Raw genomic sequence first — 17418 nt, forward strand, 5'->3', positions numbered from 1 at the left:
ATGGTCCAAACACACCAAAAGTCGTGAAGAGGGCACGACAACACCTTTCCCCCCTCAGGAGACTGAAAAGATTTGGCATGGGTCCCCAGATCCTCAAAACGTTCTACAGCTGCACCCTCGAGAGCATCCTGATCGGTTGCATCACCGTCTGGTATGGAAACTGCTCGGCATCCTGCCATCCAGGACCTATATAATAGGCGGTGTCAGAGGAAAGCCCAAAATATTGTCAGACTCCAATCACCCAAGTCATAGACTGTTTTCTCTGTTACCGCACGGCAAGCAGTACCGGAGTGCCAAGTCTAGGACAAAAAGGCTCCTTAACAGCTTCTACCCCCAAGCCATAAGACTGCTGAACAATTCATCAAATGGCCACTAATTACATTGACCCCCCTTCATTTGTTTTGTACACTGCTGCTACTCACTGTTTATTTCTATGCATAGTCACTTCACCCCTACCAACATGTACAAATGACCTCGACTAACCTGGCCTCGGTACTGGTACCCCCTGTATATAGCCTCGTTATTGTTATGTTATTGTGTTACTTTTATTATTTTAATACTTCAGTTTATTTGGTAAAAATGTTCTTAACTCTTCTTGACCTGATCTGTTGGTTAAGGGCTTGTAAGTAAGCGTTTCACGGTAAGGTCTACACTTGTTGTATTCGGCGCATGTGACAAATAAAGTTTGATTTGATTATAACCTGAATCATTTGACATTGCAGTGTCTGAGTGCCGTATCACTCCCAAACCGCTCCTGGCCACACCAGTATCACATGTGACGGGGCAGACCAGGGTCTGAACATAAATACAGGATATGTGTGAGGAATTCTGGGAACATGTCCCAGTTCACATAACAGACTCTAGAAATGGCTTTACCTTAAAAACATCATAATATTCTTATACATTCAGAAAGTATTCTGACCCCTTCAGTTTTTCCACATTTTGTTACGTTAGAATCTTATTCTAAAATTGATTAAATAAAAAATGTTACTCAATCTACACACACCACTCCATAATAACAAAGCGAAAACCAATTTTGAGAAGGTTTTGCAAATGTATTACAAATAAAAAACAGAAATACATCATTTACATAAGTATTCAGACCCTTCGTTATGAGAGTTGAAATAGAGCTCAGGTGCATCCTGTTCCCATTGATCATCCTTCAGATGTTTCTACAATCTGATTGGAGTCCACCTGTGGTAAATTCAATTGATCGGACATGATTTGGAAAGGCACACACCTGTCTATATAAGGTCCCACGGTTGACAGTGCATGTCAGAGCAAAACCAAGCCATGAGGTCGAAGGAATTGTCAGTAGAGCTCCGAGACAGGATTGTGTCGAGGCACAGATCTGAGGAAGGGTACTAAAACATTTATGCAGCATTGAAGGTCCCCAAGAACACAGTGGCCTCCATCATTCTTTAATGGAAGAAGTTTGGAACCACCAAGACTCTTCCTAGAGCTGGCTGCCCAGCCAAACTGAGCAATCGGGGGAGAAGGGCCTTGGTCAGGGAGGTGACCAAAAACTTGATGGTCATTCTGACAGAGCTACAGAGTTCCTTTGTGGAGATGGGAGAATCTTACAGAAGGACAACCATCTCTGCAGCACTCCACCAATCAGGTCTTTATGGTAGAGTGGCCAGACGGAAGCCACTCCTCAGTAAAAGGACCATGGCAGCCCGCTTGGAGTTTGGCAAAAGGTACCTAAAGACTCAGAAAATATGAAACAAGATTCTCTGGTCTGATGAAACCAAGATCGAACTCTTTGGCCTGAATGCCAAATGGCACAGCTGGACGAAACCTGGCACCATCCCTACGGTGAAGCATGGTGGTGGCAGCATGATGTGGGGATGTTTTTCAGCGGCACAGACTGGGAGACTAGTCAAGATCGAGGGAAAGATGAACGGAGCATAGTACAGAGTACATACATAGTTCATCCTTGATGAAAACCTCAGACTTGGGCCAGGGTTCACCTTCCAACAGGACAACAACCCTAAGCACACAGCCAAGACAACGCAGGAGTGGCTTTGGGACAAGTCTCTGATTGTCCTTGTGTGGCCCAGCCAGAGCCCGGACTTGAACCCAATCGAACATTTCTGGAGAGACCTGAAAATAGCTGTGCAGCGACGCTCCCCATCCAACCTGACAGAGCTTGGGAGGATCTGCAGAGAAGAATAGGAGAAACTCCCCAAATACAGGTGTGCCAAGCTTATAGCATCATACCCAAGAAGACTCGAGGCTGTAATCGCTGCCAAAGGTGCTTTAACAAAATACTGAGTAAAGGATCTGAATACTTATGTAAATATGATATTTCATATTTTTTTATACATTTGCAAAACTTTTCTAAAAACCTGTTTTTGCTTTGTCATTGTGAGGTATTTTCTGTAGATTGATGAGGGGGGGAGGATTATTTAATCAATTTTAGAGTAAGGCTGTAACGGAACAAAATGTGGAAAAGTCAAGGGGTTTGAAAACTTTCCGAATGCACTGTATGTATTGTCACTCGGTGCAAACGTCTCCATTTTCTCACTTCCCTGTCTTCTTATGTTTAGAGGAACTGACCTGGGACCATTTCTTGTTTCCGTTGAGCATGGGCATGGCCACGATGCAGGCGAACAGCCTATCAGAGTCTATATCCTCTGGGAGGCGTGTCAGAAACTGGGCGCTATGGATGAAATCCATCTGTAGGAGCACATCCTCGTAGAGACGCAGAATCCCTAGACCCGTCCGGAACAGAAACTCCTCGCCGTCACGACAGAACACATCCCACACTCTACATGCCACGTCCAACGGCAACGACTTACTGTACAGAGTGAAGATCCTGTAAACAGACACAGACAGATACACACAGGCCAAAAAAATGGCAGTTAGCGGAATGGCACAGCAGCTGTGCTCTGATAACTGTGAATAATGACCTGACAGCATGGCTGGTGTTAAATGTGTGAGAAAACAGCTTTGAAGGCCACACTAACAGAGAACTGCTGCATGCTTTCATATAGAGATCTATAGTTACTCACCAGTCGATGAGATAGAGATCTGGGGTGAGGTTGGAGATCTGGAAGTGGTTAAACAGTCTAGGGAGGTTCTCTTCAAAGAACACCTCGAACGCAGCAAAGTATTTCAGCATCTAGAGGAGAAGAAAAAAAGGTCAGAGACAGATGCAGGGACCACTAATTCAGTACTGTTAAAGAGCTAATCGTGCATCATGTCATGTCAAAATCGCCCAAAAGTATTTCAAATTTATTGTGAAGCTCAACAAAGTCACTTATAGATGATATGAACATGATGTGGGAAAAATGCTAATATCAGTCCCATGATTTGAATGGGATTTGTGCTACAAATGCTAAAACGTTAGCATGTGGAGACAATGCCTGGGAAACTAAACCAAAGCATGGATTGCTGTCATACCTTGTCCATAGACTGCGTACAGGGTAAGGAAACCAATATGTAATTTGGGTGAAGTATCCCTTTAAAATAGTTTTAGAGAGGACAGTTTTTTTTTTTACGGTGGCCACTGTGGAAGTAGGACTCACTAGATCATGGTCCACTCTGAAGAAGGCCAGCTGGCAGGGCTTGTTGAGCAGGTTAGCGAAGGCAATGAAGGCGTCAGCTTCCTCCAGGTTGAGGATTAACACTGCAGCTATGAAGGACATGCCCTGAACCTGAGAGAACAGAACCCCCATTTTAGTTCACAATCACCGCATGTACAGTATGGCATAAAATAAAGACTTAAGAGTGCTGTTTTGAAGTGTTACTCACATATCCCACATCAGGTCTGTAACAGGTGTAGGCCCCCAGCACGCTGTGGAGGAGATCATGATATGGCCCACCCTGTGGTGGAAGACAATCAGAGGATGAGAAATGTCATGGAGCACACACACACACACACACACACACACACACACACACACACACACACACACACACACACACACACACACAGAGTAGTGGGTAAGAGATGTACCTTCTGGAATATAAAAAGAGGTGGGAATGTGCGGGATATGTCCAGCTTGATCAGGTCCAGACTGGACTCTCTGTCTGCCAGCGATGCCCCATCTAGTATGAAACACAAACAGATTACTAACGAAAGGAAAAAATATATAATTTCAGTTTACTCAAATAAACTGATCTCCTGCTGGTTCGACCTCTCTGTATCGTTGTCTGTGCATGATAGACAGAGTAATTCGGTAATCAATGATACATAGAGACACTGATGCCGTGCCAATATTTTGTAACCCTAAAACGATGCCAAGAGGAAGACCTCCTGCAAACATTTCTGTTCAGCTCCATTAAGTCCTGTTGGATCTAACTCCTGAGGCTCTCGTTGGCAACAACACAGTCTTTCTGACGAGCTAGAGGAGAGAATGTGTCACTGTTGGCTCTCAGCACTACACCAATGGCCAGTTAGTCTGACATGATGGCAGAAACAGACATTTCGCAGAACACTGGAGTAAAAACAACAGAAACCCTTTGCAGAAAGTTCTCCGGTCTCCTCCAAGCCTGCAGATGATTGCTGAACGAGGGGGATTTGTGCAGCAATGCGGGACACCAATATGGCCGATAGATGTGAAGCAACGAGAGGAAATAGCTTTGCCTCAAAGAGGAAGAGAGGAGAATGGATGAGTCTTGGGTCTGGGGAGTTCAGTCTGACATGCGAGGAGCTTGGCTTTAATTCACAGTCTTGCCACGTGACCTCCCCCATCTCAGACGTACCGTCAGCCTCTGAACCCGTCTCACTGAAACTCCTCCACCTCTCCTTGGCTCTGGAGAGGAAGATGTCATACAGCTCTGTAGAGAAGAAAAGAGGGAAATGAAAGAAGATCCCTCGCAATGAGTCAGGCGGTGGGTCCTCCAGCTGAGACGTCTATTATGCTTTTTTGTGTAACCCACAAAGGCACTTCCTGGCAGTAAAACCAGTCTGCCTTTTCATCCAGAAATTCCTTCCACTACATACACAACAGGCTCGTAAATCTATTCCAGCTGAAAGAGGTGAACATGTTGCTTTGGTAGAAAACAAACAATATGGTACTACATTTCTACAAGTATAACCTTGGCTATTTTAATACATTTCAATGTAAACTCAGCGAAAACAGAAACGTCCCTTTCTCAGGACCCTGCCGTTCAAAGACAATTCTTATAAATCCAAATAACTTCACAGATCTTCATTGTAAAGGGTTTAAACACTGTTCCCCATGCTTGTTCAATGAACCATAAACAATTAATGAACATACACCTGTGGAACGGTCGTTAAGACACTAACAGCTTACAGACGGTAGGCAATTAAGGTCACAGTTATGAAAACTTAGGACACCTTCCTACTGACTTTGAAAAACACCAAAAGAAAGATGCCCAGGGTCTCTGCTCATTTGCGTGAAAGTGCCTTAGGCGTGCTGCAAGAAGGCATGAGGACTGCAGATGTGGCCAGGGTAATAAATTGCAATGTCCGTACTGTGAGACGCCTAAGACAGCGCTACAGGGAGACAGGACGGACAGCTGATCGTCCTCGCGTGGCAGACCACGTGTAACAACACCTGCACAGGATTGGTACATCCAAACATCACACCTGCAGGACAGGTACAGGATGGCAACAACAACTGCCCGAGTTACACCAGGAACGCACAATCCCTCCATCAGTGCTCAGACTGTCCGCAATAGGCTGAGAGAGGCTTGATTGAGGGCTTGTAGGCCTGTTGTAAGGCAGGTCGTCACCAGACACCACCGGTAACAACGTCGCCTATGGGCACAAACCCACCATCGCTGGACCAGACAGGGCTGTCAAAAAGTGCTCTTCACTGACGAGTCACGGTTTTGTCTCACCAGGGATGATGGTTGGATTCACGTTTATCGTCGAAGGAATGAGCGTTACACTGAGGCCTGTACTCTGGAGGGGGATCGATTTGGAGGTTAAGGGTCCGTCATGGTCTGGGGCGGTGTGTCACAGCATCATCTGGCTGGGCTTGTTGTCACTGCAGGCAATTTCTACGCTGCAAGCTCATCCTGACATGACACTCCAGCATGACAATGCCACCAGCCATACTGCTCGTTCTGTGCGGGATTTCCTCCAAGACAGGAACTGTTCTGCCATGGCCAGCAAAGAGCCCGGATCTCAATCCATTGAGCACGTCTGGGACCTGTTGGATCGGAGGGTGAGGGCTAGGGCCATTCCCCCCAGAAATGTCCAGGAACTTGCAGGTGCCTTGGTGGAAGAGTGGGTTAACATCTCACAGCAAGAACTGGCAAATCTGGTGCAGTCCGTGAGAAGGAGATGCACTGCAGTACTTAATGCAGCTGGTGGCCACACCAGATACTGATTGTTTACTTTTGATTTTGACCCCCACTTTGTTCAGGGACACATTATTCCATTTCTGTTAGTCACGTGTCTGTGGAACTTGTTCAGTTTATGTCTCAGCTGTTGAATCTTTTTATGGTCATATAAATATTTAAACATGTTAAGTTTGCTGAAAATAAAAGCATTTGACAGTGAGAGGACGTTTCTTTTTCTGCTGAGTTTATGTACATGACATCCTTCACTTTGTATATCTTATTCTGAAGGCAAATCATATTTTGGTATGCCAATGGGAATAGACAATTATGATGGGAGTTCTATGAGTTATGAAACACCATACATACCTGGGGTGATGTTGAGCTCGTTGCCGATGGCTAGGCTCCAGACCTTTCCTCTGACGTTGGGGGGCAAGCCCTGCCACCAGAGCTCTCTCACCCGCCGAGTGTTACGCCTACAGGGGGACACAAAATGACTGGCATGGGCCTACAGCCTCTGAACCCGTCTCACTATGCCCACTGACTTACTGGTTCACTGACTGACTGGCTCATTGCATGACTGACTGGCTCACCCGACTCACTGATTGGCTCATTGACTGGCTCATTGACTCACTGACTGGTTCACTGCCTGACTGATTTACTGACTGACTGGCTCACTGACTGACTGGCTCACTGACTGACTGACTGATTTATTTATTGACTGACTGGTTCACTCACTGACTGACTGACTGACTGATTTATTTATTGACTGACCGGTTCACTGAATGACTGATTTACTGACTGACTGATTTACAGACAGAATCACTGACTGACTGGTTCACTGACTGACTTGTTCATTTACTGACTGACTGACTCACTCACTGACTGACTGGTTCACTGACTGACTGGTTCACTGACTGATTTATGTACTGACTGGTTCTCTGACTGACCCACCGACTGACTGGTTCATTGACTGACTAATTTACAGACTGACTGATTTACAGACTGACTCACTGACTGACTTGTTCACTGACTGACTGGCTGTCTGGCTGACTGGCAAAATAAGACGGACTGCCTGACTGTAGACGGACTGCCTGACTGACTGGATAATGTACATAGCTGCTCCGTGCCAGTGGAGAGTTGTTTAGCAGGAAGTGGCTCACATGTTGTCCCAGTTGGGCAGAATGTCGTGGTTCCAGACCACCATGGCGTTGGCGATGCTGTCTTCCTGTTTAAACCTCTCCTTCATCTCTTTCCTCTTCCTCTGGGCCTCCTTTAACTCTGTGGGGATGGGGACACAAATCCTTTGGTTACACTTTACAATAACTTCAATGAATAAGCCATTATAAATGCTTATAAATGTTAACAGATGCTTATAAATGTTAACAGATGCTTATAAATGTTAACAGATGCTTATAAATGTTAACAGATGCTTATAAATGTTAACAGATGCTTATAAATGCTTTATAATAATTTGCATAAAGCTTTACAATTGTTAAAGTACATGTATAGTTACAAAAGTATTTGCAACAGCTACAACAGACAGACTGAGGTAGTGCCATCTGGAGATCTGTTCAGTCGACAGGCCAGATGCTGCTGACCTCAATTACACAGCTCTGAGGAGACAGACAGTGCAGTACCAGTACCAGCAACAGCAACAATACCAGTAACAGTACAAGTACCAGTACCTCTCTTCTTGGCCTCGGCCACCATCTCGTCATACTCCTGACGGTGACGCTGGGCCTCCTCCACAGGCTTTGCAGGAAGGTTCCTGTAGAGAGACAAGAGGAGATGGGACACAGTATCAGCCGGTTTCACCGTAATCCGTGCATATCACAGCAACTGAGGACACAAAATGGCTAGTTTAACACATTGAGGACTTAAGAGAAAGTAAGACCTACAAATGAGAGAGACTTTGCCTTGCAGACAGTGTGTTTGTCATGGTTCAGGCGACATGCTCATATTTCATATACTGTATCTATTCTTAATGAGAGCCGGAGGTCCGAAAAGAGGAACCGACAAAGAAAGAGAAAGAAAAAAGGAGAGATCGTGGGGACTTACGAAGGCCTGTCCTCTAGGATAAGAGCTGTGGTGGACAGTGGTTCAAAGTCCAGGTTCTTCCTCCGGCCATGTTGAGGCTGAGTAGGAGACGTTCCCCCAGATCCAGCCTTGCCCGCCCTGGCCTCGTACTCCTGCAGATACATCAAAAACCTAAATCTCCATAGAAACTGGAAAACACAGCCCCAGTATATGCATTTCAACTAGTCCAACTAGACTTATGGGTTTACATTTGAAAGGAAGGAAAGATAGAGTGGGGTTAGCCACGAGGGGCGACAGGATCAGCTGACAGGATGATGGAGATCACAAAGCCCATACAGGCAGATAGAGAGAGAGACAGAGAGGAGAGTGAGAGAGAAGGAGAGAGAGAGAAGGAGAGAGAGAGAGAGAAAGAGAGAGCGACAGAGAGAGAGAGAGAGAGAGAGAGAAAGAAAGAGAGAGAGAGAGAGAAAAAACAAAATGGGGGGACTGAGGAGTATGATGGTAGTTGATGACTGGAGAGAGATCTTATGAGTCCTTTCTAGAGGGGTCAATAAATACCTAGCCATGCCTAATGCATCAGAGCCTGTTGAAGGAATGACTTTATGTTCAGTCGCTCTACATTGACGCCACTGATATCCTATGGGTTTGTTTCGTGCGAGTTGATACATTGAGTATCTTAGACTTAGTGACCATACATCCCTCACCTCCACTACACAATAAAAAGTCTCACCTTTGGCCTTTCATGATGCATGAAACTGCTTCTGTATGATGTCAATGGCTACATTGTCTTGTGTTGTGGCTGTGGCTCCTTCCAGGCATTTATTGGTATAGTTTGGGGGACTGAGTGGCGCACCGGTCTAAGGACCTGCATCGCAGTGCTAGAGGCATCACTGCAGACCCGGGTTTGATCCCGGGCTGTTTCACAACCGGCCATGATCGGGAGTTACATAAAGCGGCGCACAATTGGCCCAGCGTCGTCCGGGTTAGGGGAGGGTTTGGCCGGGGTAGGCCGTCATTGTAAATAAGAATTTGTTCTTAACTGACTTGCCTAGTTAAATGAAGGTTACATAAAATAAATAAATTACATCGGTGCTATCAGAGGAAATGGCTGGTAGGGACGGGGGAGGGGAGTGCCATCTAAGGAGAGTGAGATTTACCAACACCAGTGAAGAAGAACAGCCCCCCCCCCATAGTAAAAATTGAGAAATAGTCACAGCTCTTTCTCCAAATGTATTGCTGCTGTCCCATAGTACAAAGAAAAGTCAGAGATGAACTGTGTATAACCAACACCCATGCATTTCTATTCACAAATGGTATAGCAGAGAAGCAGATGGAGCTCTGGCACCACTTGTAATGTCAAAGTGTAAATACAATCACATAATCAACTGTGCATTCATAATCCTCAAGTCAAATACACCCGTACACCAAAAACCCTTACATTCCCAGATAAGGAATAAAAGGAATACAATCGATATGGAATAGATCTATTGCACTAGAGAAACATGTGGTCGCATGTACTGTATGTTAGGACAACTGGAACAAAAACATAGTCATACTTTGGATTCCAACATGTTGAGCCACAGAGACTAAGCTGCTGGAGCTATGGCAAGAGTCTCAGAGACCTTGGTATTGTTGAAGAACCTGCGATGAATTATTATTTTGTATTTTTTCTAACATGCATTTATTTCCCTTCCCCTGTCAAAGTGCTACGGGTTGGCATGGGCATGAGTTGGATGTGCAATGGAAATGGTTGCTTGGCAACCCCATGCAGATAGGACAGTGAGAAGATGACTGAAAGGGAAACTTGAGAAAGTCCATACCCCTTCACTTAAGAGATTGGGTGCAGACACAGACGTGAGACCACCTGGAACACTCTCCTGATGAAAGAAAAACAGAGTTTGCACTCAAGAGTTAAATAGCTCAATCCCTCCAAAAAACAACTCCAAACTGTCTTTCAAACTAAACAATTATTTCAAGTACTTCAGTACACTTCCAATCCACATAAGCATCTTTGCCCTTCGGATAGGGTTAAGAAGATAGTCAACTTTATTAAAAAAAGGCCTCTGTTGGAGATCCAACTCAGTCCCTCCCTCCTTTTGCACGTAGGATAACTGCATGAATAAACTTCCCATCATCCGAGTTTCTGTACGGCACATTTGTGTAACACATTACAGATGAACCCTGGGGCGGCAGGTGGCCTAGTGGTTAGAGCGTTGGACTAGTAGAGCGTTGGACTCTGTCATTCTGCCCCTGAACAGGCAGTTAACCCACTGTTCCTAGGCCGTCATTGAAAATAAGAATTTGTTCTCAACTGACTTGCCTAGTTAAATAAAGGTAAAATAAAAAAACATTTACACTCTTAGAAATAAAGGTGCAATCTAGAACCTAAAATGGTTCTTCGGCTGTCCCCATTGAAGAACCACTTTTGGTTCCAGGTAGAACCCTTTTTGGTTCCATGTAGAACCCTTTTCTATAGAGGGTTCTACATGAAACCCAAAATAATTCTACGTGGAACCAAAAATAGTTTTTGGAACCCTTTTCCCTAAGAGTCCCCTAATCCCTGCTCTAACCCACGTAGCTCACTGTAGATGAGATCACTCTTGTCTAGTCATAATCTCAGTAGTGAGGCAGATACATGCTCTCATCCCCGTCTGCAGCTGTAGAGTACTAGAGTTAAATGCACTACTAATCCAGTGAAGGGACAAATGTAATTGGCTTTAGTGTCTGTTTCCATCCAGGCATGAAAACATGTATTATTGCCTCCGACAAGTGTGGAGACAGATCAGTAGCTGCAGGGTAGAGTGGGGGAGGTAGAGCGGGAGACAGGGAGTGAGGGAGAGAGAGGGAGAACAGAGCTAGGGGCTAAGGGCAGAAGACAAGCCTCATGGCTGAGGCTAGGAGATGGGCATAATTCAAGCCCAGCTGAGGCTCAACACAGCAGGCAAGAGGCATCCACCTTGAGTAAGACCAGCTCCTTAGTTACCCAGCCAGGCAGCCAGGCACAGAGCCAGCTGGAGCATACACCCTCAACAGCTGTAGTGGGCTGCCAGCCTCCAACATGGAGGACCTGAACCCTACTCCTACCACACCCTACTCGCTCTTGTCAAGTGTTGGGAAGGAGTAGGCCAAGTACAGACTGACTACAGCCTTTGCAACACTTATCTATACGCTGTGATGTCATCGTTACAAGATGCTCTATTACAGGACACACAGAAGGATAGATATAAAGAATTGACTTGAGCTGTGAGTTGCTATCAGTTTGCTACCTGGTCAGACTGGTATAGGTGAGTTATTGTGAGAATAGGGCCTAGGGAGTGATTGTTATGCAGTGGCATGGCATATTGCACAAGGCTGCAAATAAACTAATGATTCATGTGATACAATAAAACAAAGGCCCGTAAATGCAATGTATCATTGGTGAAGGAGTTGAACAGAAGGGGTGTAAATGACTTGATTTAAATGAAATAACGGTAGTTCTGGACTTTCTTTCAAGCTTTAAGCAACGTATGTTAACAAAGTGAGGTTACTATATGTATGTAATGCTGACATAACCTAGATGAATAGGGATTAAGTCCTGACTAGCACGTAGGGGACATTATTTGGGCTAAATATTGAGCTCATTGCATTCAACTAGACTTGCTGGCTTCACTCCAGGGAGGGTCAGATAGCGTTCTCTCCCATACACAATACTGTACAGGAAGTTAGACGGTCAGTTAATAGGTTAGTGAATAACTACTGTAGACTTAGGAGCACAGTGACATCAGAGCAAGCATTCAAAAAGCTTCTCAGAACGCAACACTTGATTCAAAAACGTAAGAGTTTCTCCATTTAAATGATTATACAAAATTCAAACAGAATGTTATGTATATGGGGCATAAAACCAGGACAGCTCTGCAGATTTTACTACGGAGAGAAAGAATCATTTGATCACTTATTTGGTATAGCCTCTATGTAGCTTGTTTCTGGTCACAGGTTCAGGAATGGCTGAAAAATCACAACATTTATCTAAAATAAACACTACAAATAGTAGTGTTGGGAGATTTGAAAAACCACAGTCAATCAATCAACAATATAATAATACTTTTAGTAAAATATTGATCTTGAACTTACAATCTGTAGATACTATGCGATAAGACAGGTTCAGAATCTATGTGAAACATCACAGCGCAGTTGAAATATATATGGCACATGGAAATCATAACAGGGAAATTTACGTAGATAGGTGGAATGGACTGAAAGTAGCTGAGGGGTGGGTTTAAAAGCTAGATCAGCACTCCAACGATGCGATTCTTGATGTATACGGACCCAGGTCCTCCATGTCAATGAAATCGTAGTTATAATGATTTAAAAGACAAGATCCTAGATCAGCACTCCTAATCTGACAAGAAGAATAGAGGACCAGGGTACCAACCTGCTGTATGGTCCTGGAGTCCTTGGGAGGGCTCTCTCTGGCAGCAACCTTTCCAAACAGCTTCCACCCAGGTACATTCTGAGACGGACTCTTCGGCTCTATATGCTTCTTGGAAAATAAACCCCTGAACAGACAGAAAAACCAGGACAATGTGTTGGTAATTATTAATGATGACACACTTTCATTTATTCCTCCGGTCAGCGAAACAGTTTTGATGAGTAGACATACTGAGAAAACAGGGAAATTACGGTTTCTCTGAGTCTCTGAATCATTTCCCTGATCTGACATACAGTCAGGTCCAAAATGATTGGCACCCTTGATAAAGAGAAGCAAAAAAGACTATCAAACAAATAATAGAAATACTGAGCTATATTGTATATGCTCAGGGAAAGGGATTTTGATTAACAAGTAATACAAAGTTTTAAAAATGTAAAGATTGGGATCAAATATTATTGCCACCCCTATTTTCAATAGATCACCTTGCGAGGATAAGAGTATTTTTCTAAAATGTTTTATGAGATTGAAGAAACACATTGGGAGGGAACTTAAGACCATTTCTCCATACAGAATCTTTTCAGATCTTTGGTCCTTCATCTGCACTTATGGACTGCCCTCTAAAAACATTTTAGAAAAAGACTCAGTGAAGTTATCCTTGCAAAGGGAGGTATTGAAGAGAATAGAAAACAGGGGTGCCAATAAATTTGACCCCGATCTTTTTTATTAAAAAATATATATATTATTTGTTAAACAAAATCTCTTTCTCTGAGCAATACATTTATACAGTACCAGTCAAAAGTTTTGACACACCTACTCATTCAAGGGTTTTTCTTTATTTTGACTATTTTCTACATTGTAGAATAATAGTGAAGACATCAAAACTATGAAATAACACATATGGAATCATGTAGTAACCAAAAAAGTGTTAAGCAAATCACAATATATTTTAGATTATTCAAAGTAGCCACTCTTTGCCTTGATAACAGCTTTGTACACTCTCAGCCAGCTTCATGAGGTAGTCACCTGGAATGCAGTTATTTTTTTGCAGATAATATAGCTCAGTATTTTCATTATTTATTATATACAGTATGTTTTTCTCATCTTTCTCAAGGGTGCCAATAATTCATACTAATAAGTCATACTGATATGGTCCGTTCAGCTGAGTGAGTGATTTGCTGGCACTCTTATTTCATCAATTGAATGAATGTCACCTGATCCTATGTGGGATTATAAACCTAGGGGTTAACGCTTCACATTAAGGTGAACTCAAAAGTGTTCATGAAGGAGTTATACGTAGTTTATAAACTGTTCATTATTTTATTATATATACCAAAAAGTATTTATTACATATTTATAAACGATCTATGAAGTAATAATTAACTGTTTCTAAATTGTTTACACCTTTAAGCAGGGCTCTCCAACCCTGTTCCTGGAGAGCTAACCTACTGTAGGTTTTTCAAACTGCACGCAGAGACATACAAATGGTATCCACTGGTTCATCTGACACTTGGGAAGTAGATAAAGGGCTTCATTGCCAAAATCCTTTAATGTAAAGAGTACGCACCTAGGGGATGTCCTTGTGGGAACACCAATATAATGGTATTCACTGCAGCTGGCTCCATTTCCACCAGGTGGGTCTCTGCCTGCGCTAAATGTTGACTGAGACCTAGTTCTAGTTCTGGCTTTGTTCATTATGTCCTGGTGTGCTGTTACAATGTCAGGACACATCTCTGTTAGGAGAGCATGGTTCACAGAAGTGACTGCTGTTGTAACGGGTGTATAATGCAGCAATAATGCGGCTATACACAGTATAAATGCAAATATGACGTGAAGACAGGTAGGCAGACTTTAAAAGTTTGTGTCGTTCTTGTCCTTGTGAGAAATCCTCTCGGCAACCTGCAAATAACCTCAGACCACAAAGAAAAAAACGAATTTACCTGCCAAAATACTCAGCGATGCCAGGTCTTTTTGACTGTAAGGCCAGTTCAGAGGAGTCCACACTCAGTCCTATATGTCCTGGGGCGGACTGACGTCTGCTGGACTCATAGGTGTTCCTGGAGCTCAGACTGACGTCCATGAACCTGAGGTCACTGTAGCCTTGGGCCCCCAGCTCCACAAAGGTCTCCCCATCCTCATCCTCGTCCCCTGGGCTGAGAATGCTGGACGGGTCATAGTTCAGACTGGTGGTCTTGTGGGACTGAGGATGGAGTCTGGAGGATGGATCCCCTCCTGGGTGACCAGATGTTGATGGTTCTACTCCCTGCTTGGTGTCTGGTTTGACACTGCAGGGGTCTTTCCTTGGTGCTGGGCTTGATGGTAAACCCTGAGAGGTGAGACTGGAAGTAGCCCCATCAGATAGCTCTCCTGCCACGTTAACTTGTTTTCTAGGCTGGGCCCCGGCTCCATCAGGTTCCTCTCTGATATTGCAGGATTCGTGATGGCCCTCCCTTGCACTCACTGCAGACATGGGGAGTTTTTCACATTGTGGGTTAGAGATAGAGGTTGCAGCTCCATCAGAAAGAATAGTTCCAGCTGTCTCTGTGTGTAACTTTGCGCTGTTGTATCCAATCAATAATCCACCGTTTGCCATTTTTTCCTCCTTGTCAGGGGTCGTACTTCGGTTAATATGTGGTCTAATAACAGCATCACTGCGAAGAGGACTCTGTATAACACAGACTGTGTCTCCAATCGAGAACCCCGCCGGACCAGTCCGGGAGGCTGCTGTGCACCTCTGTTCAAGCTGTCCATTCCAGGAGTGTGCCAATGACTGCAGTGCCTCAGCTGCTGTCACACAGGCATCTAGTCTTTCTGCAGAGCAATCATTGTTCTTCTGAGTCAGTGAGGTCCCCCAGAGACCACTTCTGTCCATTTCCTCTCGATTCACTGCAGTGATAGCAGAGCAGCTCCCTGCCTTGGAGGCAACCACTATTGACCCAGTAAACCCGTTTGTGGCAGAGTCGCTACCTGGCTCAGGAATGACACAATTGCTTACAGTGCCACCAGATGGGCTGTCAGTAACTAAATCGAGCATTATCGTACTCCCGACACGTACACACGCTACTGTGGAACGGGAAATATCCTCTCCTGCTTCACGGGCTGCGTCTGCGGTCGGTCCAACACGTCTCATCCCTGTTGACATGTTTAGAGAGTGGACCTGCGGCGTCGGCGGTATCGTCAGACAGTGGCTGGTTGAGAGATGTGCTGCTGGTCCACTTTTCGTTCACAGGCAAAGCCGGTGGAAAAATGCCATTCTCTGCCTTTTCCATGTCATTCACATTCCCCACACCACCGCTCCACAACAAAAACGCTGTGGCGGCTGCATCAGCTACAATTGCTCGGTCCCGGTTGTTCCCTGTAGGCTATGCCTATCATGATCTCAGCGTATCCCTAATTACATGATGATGACGCTAACAAATTACGGTTTCTATTTCGAGAGATAGAAAAAAGAGAGAATGTCAGTCGTATGGTCGTGTGTAATTTCTGTTTAGAAAAACCGGCAGCCGCCCCCACTTGGACGGCGAATTTGAGCAGGAGCCATTTTGAGATTCCAATGACGTAGGCGGGAGCGCAAATCCCCCAGCACGCAGACGGAAAATCTGGGATGAGGTGACATCTGGTGTCCGTGCGGTGCTATAACACGCCTGGCTTATCCGAAACACTTTTTTTAAACAGCACAATGCGCAGGTATTCAGGATTTATTCATTGTCGGTTTTTAAGATGTAGTTTCCCGTTGGTCTCTTGTAAAGGGACTCACAACAATGGTGGCAGGCTAAGACCTGGAAAGAGTTGATCACATAATGGAGTAGTTTAATTTGGTTCACTTCATAGCCTACAAAGGTTACCTATAGTGCCCAGTTTAGTTTCAGCACCATAGACAGCGCCAATTAAATAACGTTTTATTTAGCTGCTTAGAGGCATCTAAATAACAGGCTATTCCATAGGCTACTGAAAGTGCAAATTATGTCCGTATTCATTCAATAGCTAACTGATTGATTATATATTTTCTTTAGATGTTCTATAATCAATATATAAATATATTTAATATATGTTTTTCTTGTCCGATTTCCGAATTTCTCTGAAATTGCCTAGATGTCAGACTTCTGATAATATCGCAATCATGGGGCATCATTAACTGCATTTTCTACGATTGATGGTATTACCCCTGATCAGAAAACATTCACATGTTTTCGTCATATCTCATTGTTAAGAGGAGGGGTATTCATTGCCATCATCAAGCACCGAGAGTCGCTATTCAACCACTGAGGGAGACTATTCACCCATTCACTGTCAAAAAAGGCGCGATCGTGCACAATGGGTTATGTGCAGTGCACTAATTCACGACCATGGACAATGTTTTACTGGATCAGAGTAAGAAAATAACGGAGATTACGTTATTGTTTACGTACTGTTTATGATGTAGATATGCTATATTTACATTAAGCAATTTATGAAATAGCTACCGCATGAGTTCCCAAATCCGCAAGTGGGTTCTCCAAAACGATGTGGAAAGAATAATGTATATAGGTAGTGCTGAACGCCAAGTGTAGAAGATGCAAACTTTTATATGTGCAGAAAAGCGGATAAATTAGTTGTCAATGGAGAAATCTGACAACCAAACCGCAGGTGCTGAAACGGACAGCTCCGGGCGCAGCGTCCGTGCGCTCACCGGCTGCGTCCTGTTCATCCTAATCGTCTCAACGCTTCTTGGG

At 44.2% G+C, this 17418-nt stretch overlaps 1 protein-coding gene across 4 annotated transcripts in view; it reads right to left on the reverse strand.

Annotated features, from left to right (window-relative positions):
• Positions 1–16249, reverse strand: part of LOC112223465 (TBC1 domain family member 12-like) — an 18404-nt gene extending 2155 nt beyond the window's left edge. Inside the window, exons 1-14 of one of the 4 annotated variants that reach the window (XM_042305484.1) lie at positions 14647–16249; positions 12713–12836; positions 10122–10178; positions 8323–8453; positions 7950–8032; positions 7425–7542; positions 6631–6737; positions 4714–4788; positions 3965–4056; positions 3760–3831; positions 3534–3662; positions 3018–3127; positions 2563–2821; positions 128–186 (exon numbers count right to left, since the gene is read on the reverse strand). In XM_042305484.1, coding sequence (XP_042161418.1) covers positions 142–186; positions 2563–2821; positions 3018–3127; positions 3534–3662; positions 3760–3831; positions 3965–4056; positions 4714–4788; positions 6631–6737; positions 7425–7542; positions 7950–8032; positions 8323–8453; positions 10122–10178; positions 12713–12836; positions 14647–15848 — 2604 coding nt within the window. In that variant the 5' untranslated portion in view covers positions 15849–16249 and the 3' untranslated portion in view covers positions 128–141. Of the gene's footprint in view, positions 1–127; positions 187–2562; positions 2822–3017; positions 3128–3533; positions 3663–3759; positions 3832–3964; positions 4057–4713; positions 4789–6630; positions 6738–7424; positions 7543–7949; positions 8033–8322; positions 8454–10121; positions 10179–12712; positions 12837–14646 lie in introns of those variants that run through there. The other 3 variants (XM_024386486.2, XM_042305485.1, XM_042305486.1) reach the window with 3 other exon arrangements.
• Positions 16250–17418: the final 1169 nt, after the last annotated feature.

This window comes from Oncorhynchus tshawytscha, linkage group LG24 (genome assembly GCF_018296145.1).
Source record: "Oncorhynchus tshawytscha isolate Ot180627B linkage group LG24, Otsh_v2.0, whole genome shotgun sequence".
Taxonomy (NCBI): Eukaryota; Metazoa; Chordata; class Actinopteri; order Salmoniformes; family Salmonidae; genus Oncorhynchus; species Oncorhynchus tshawytscha.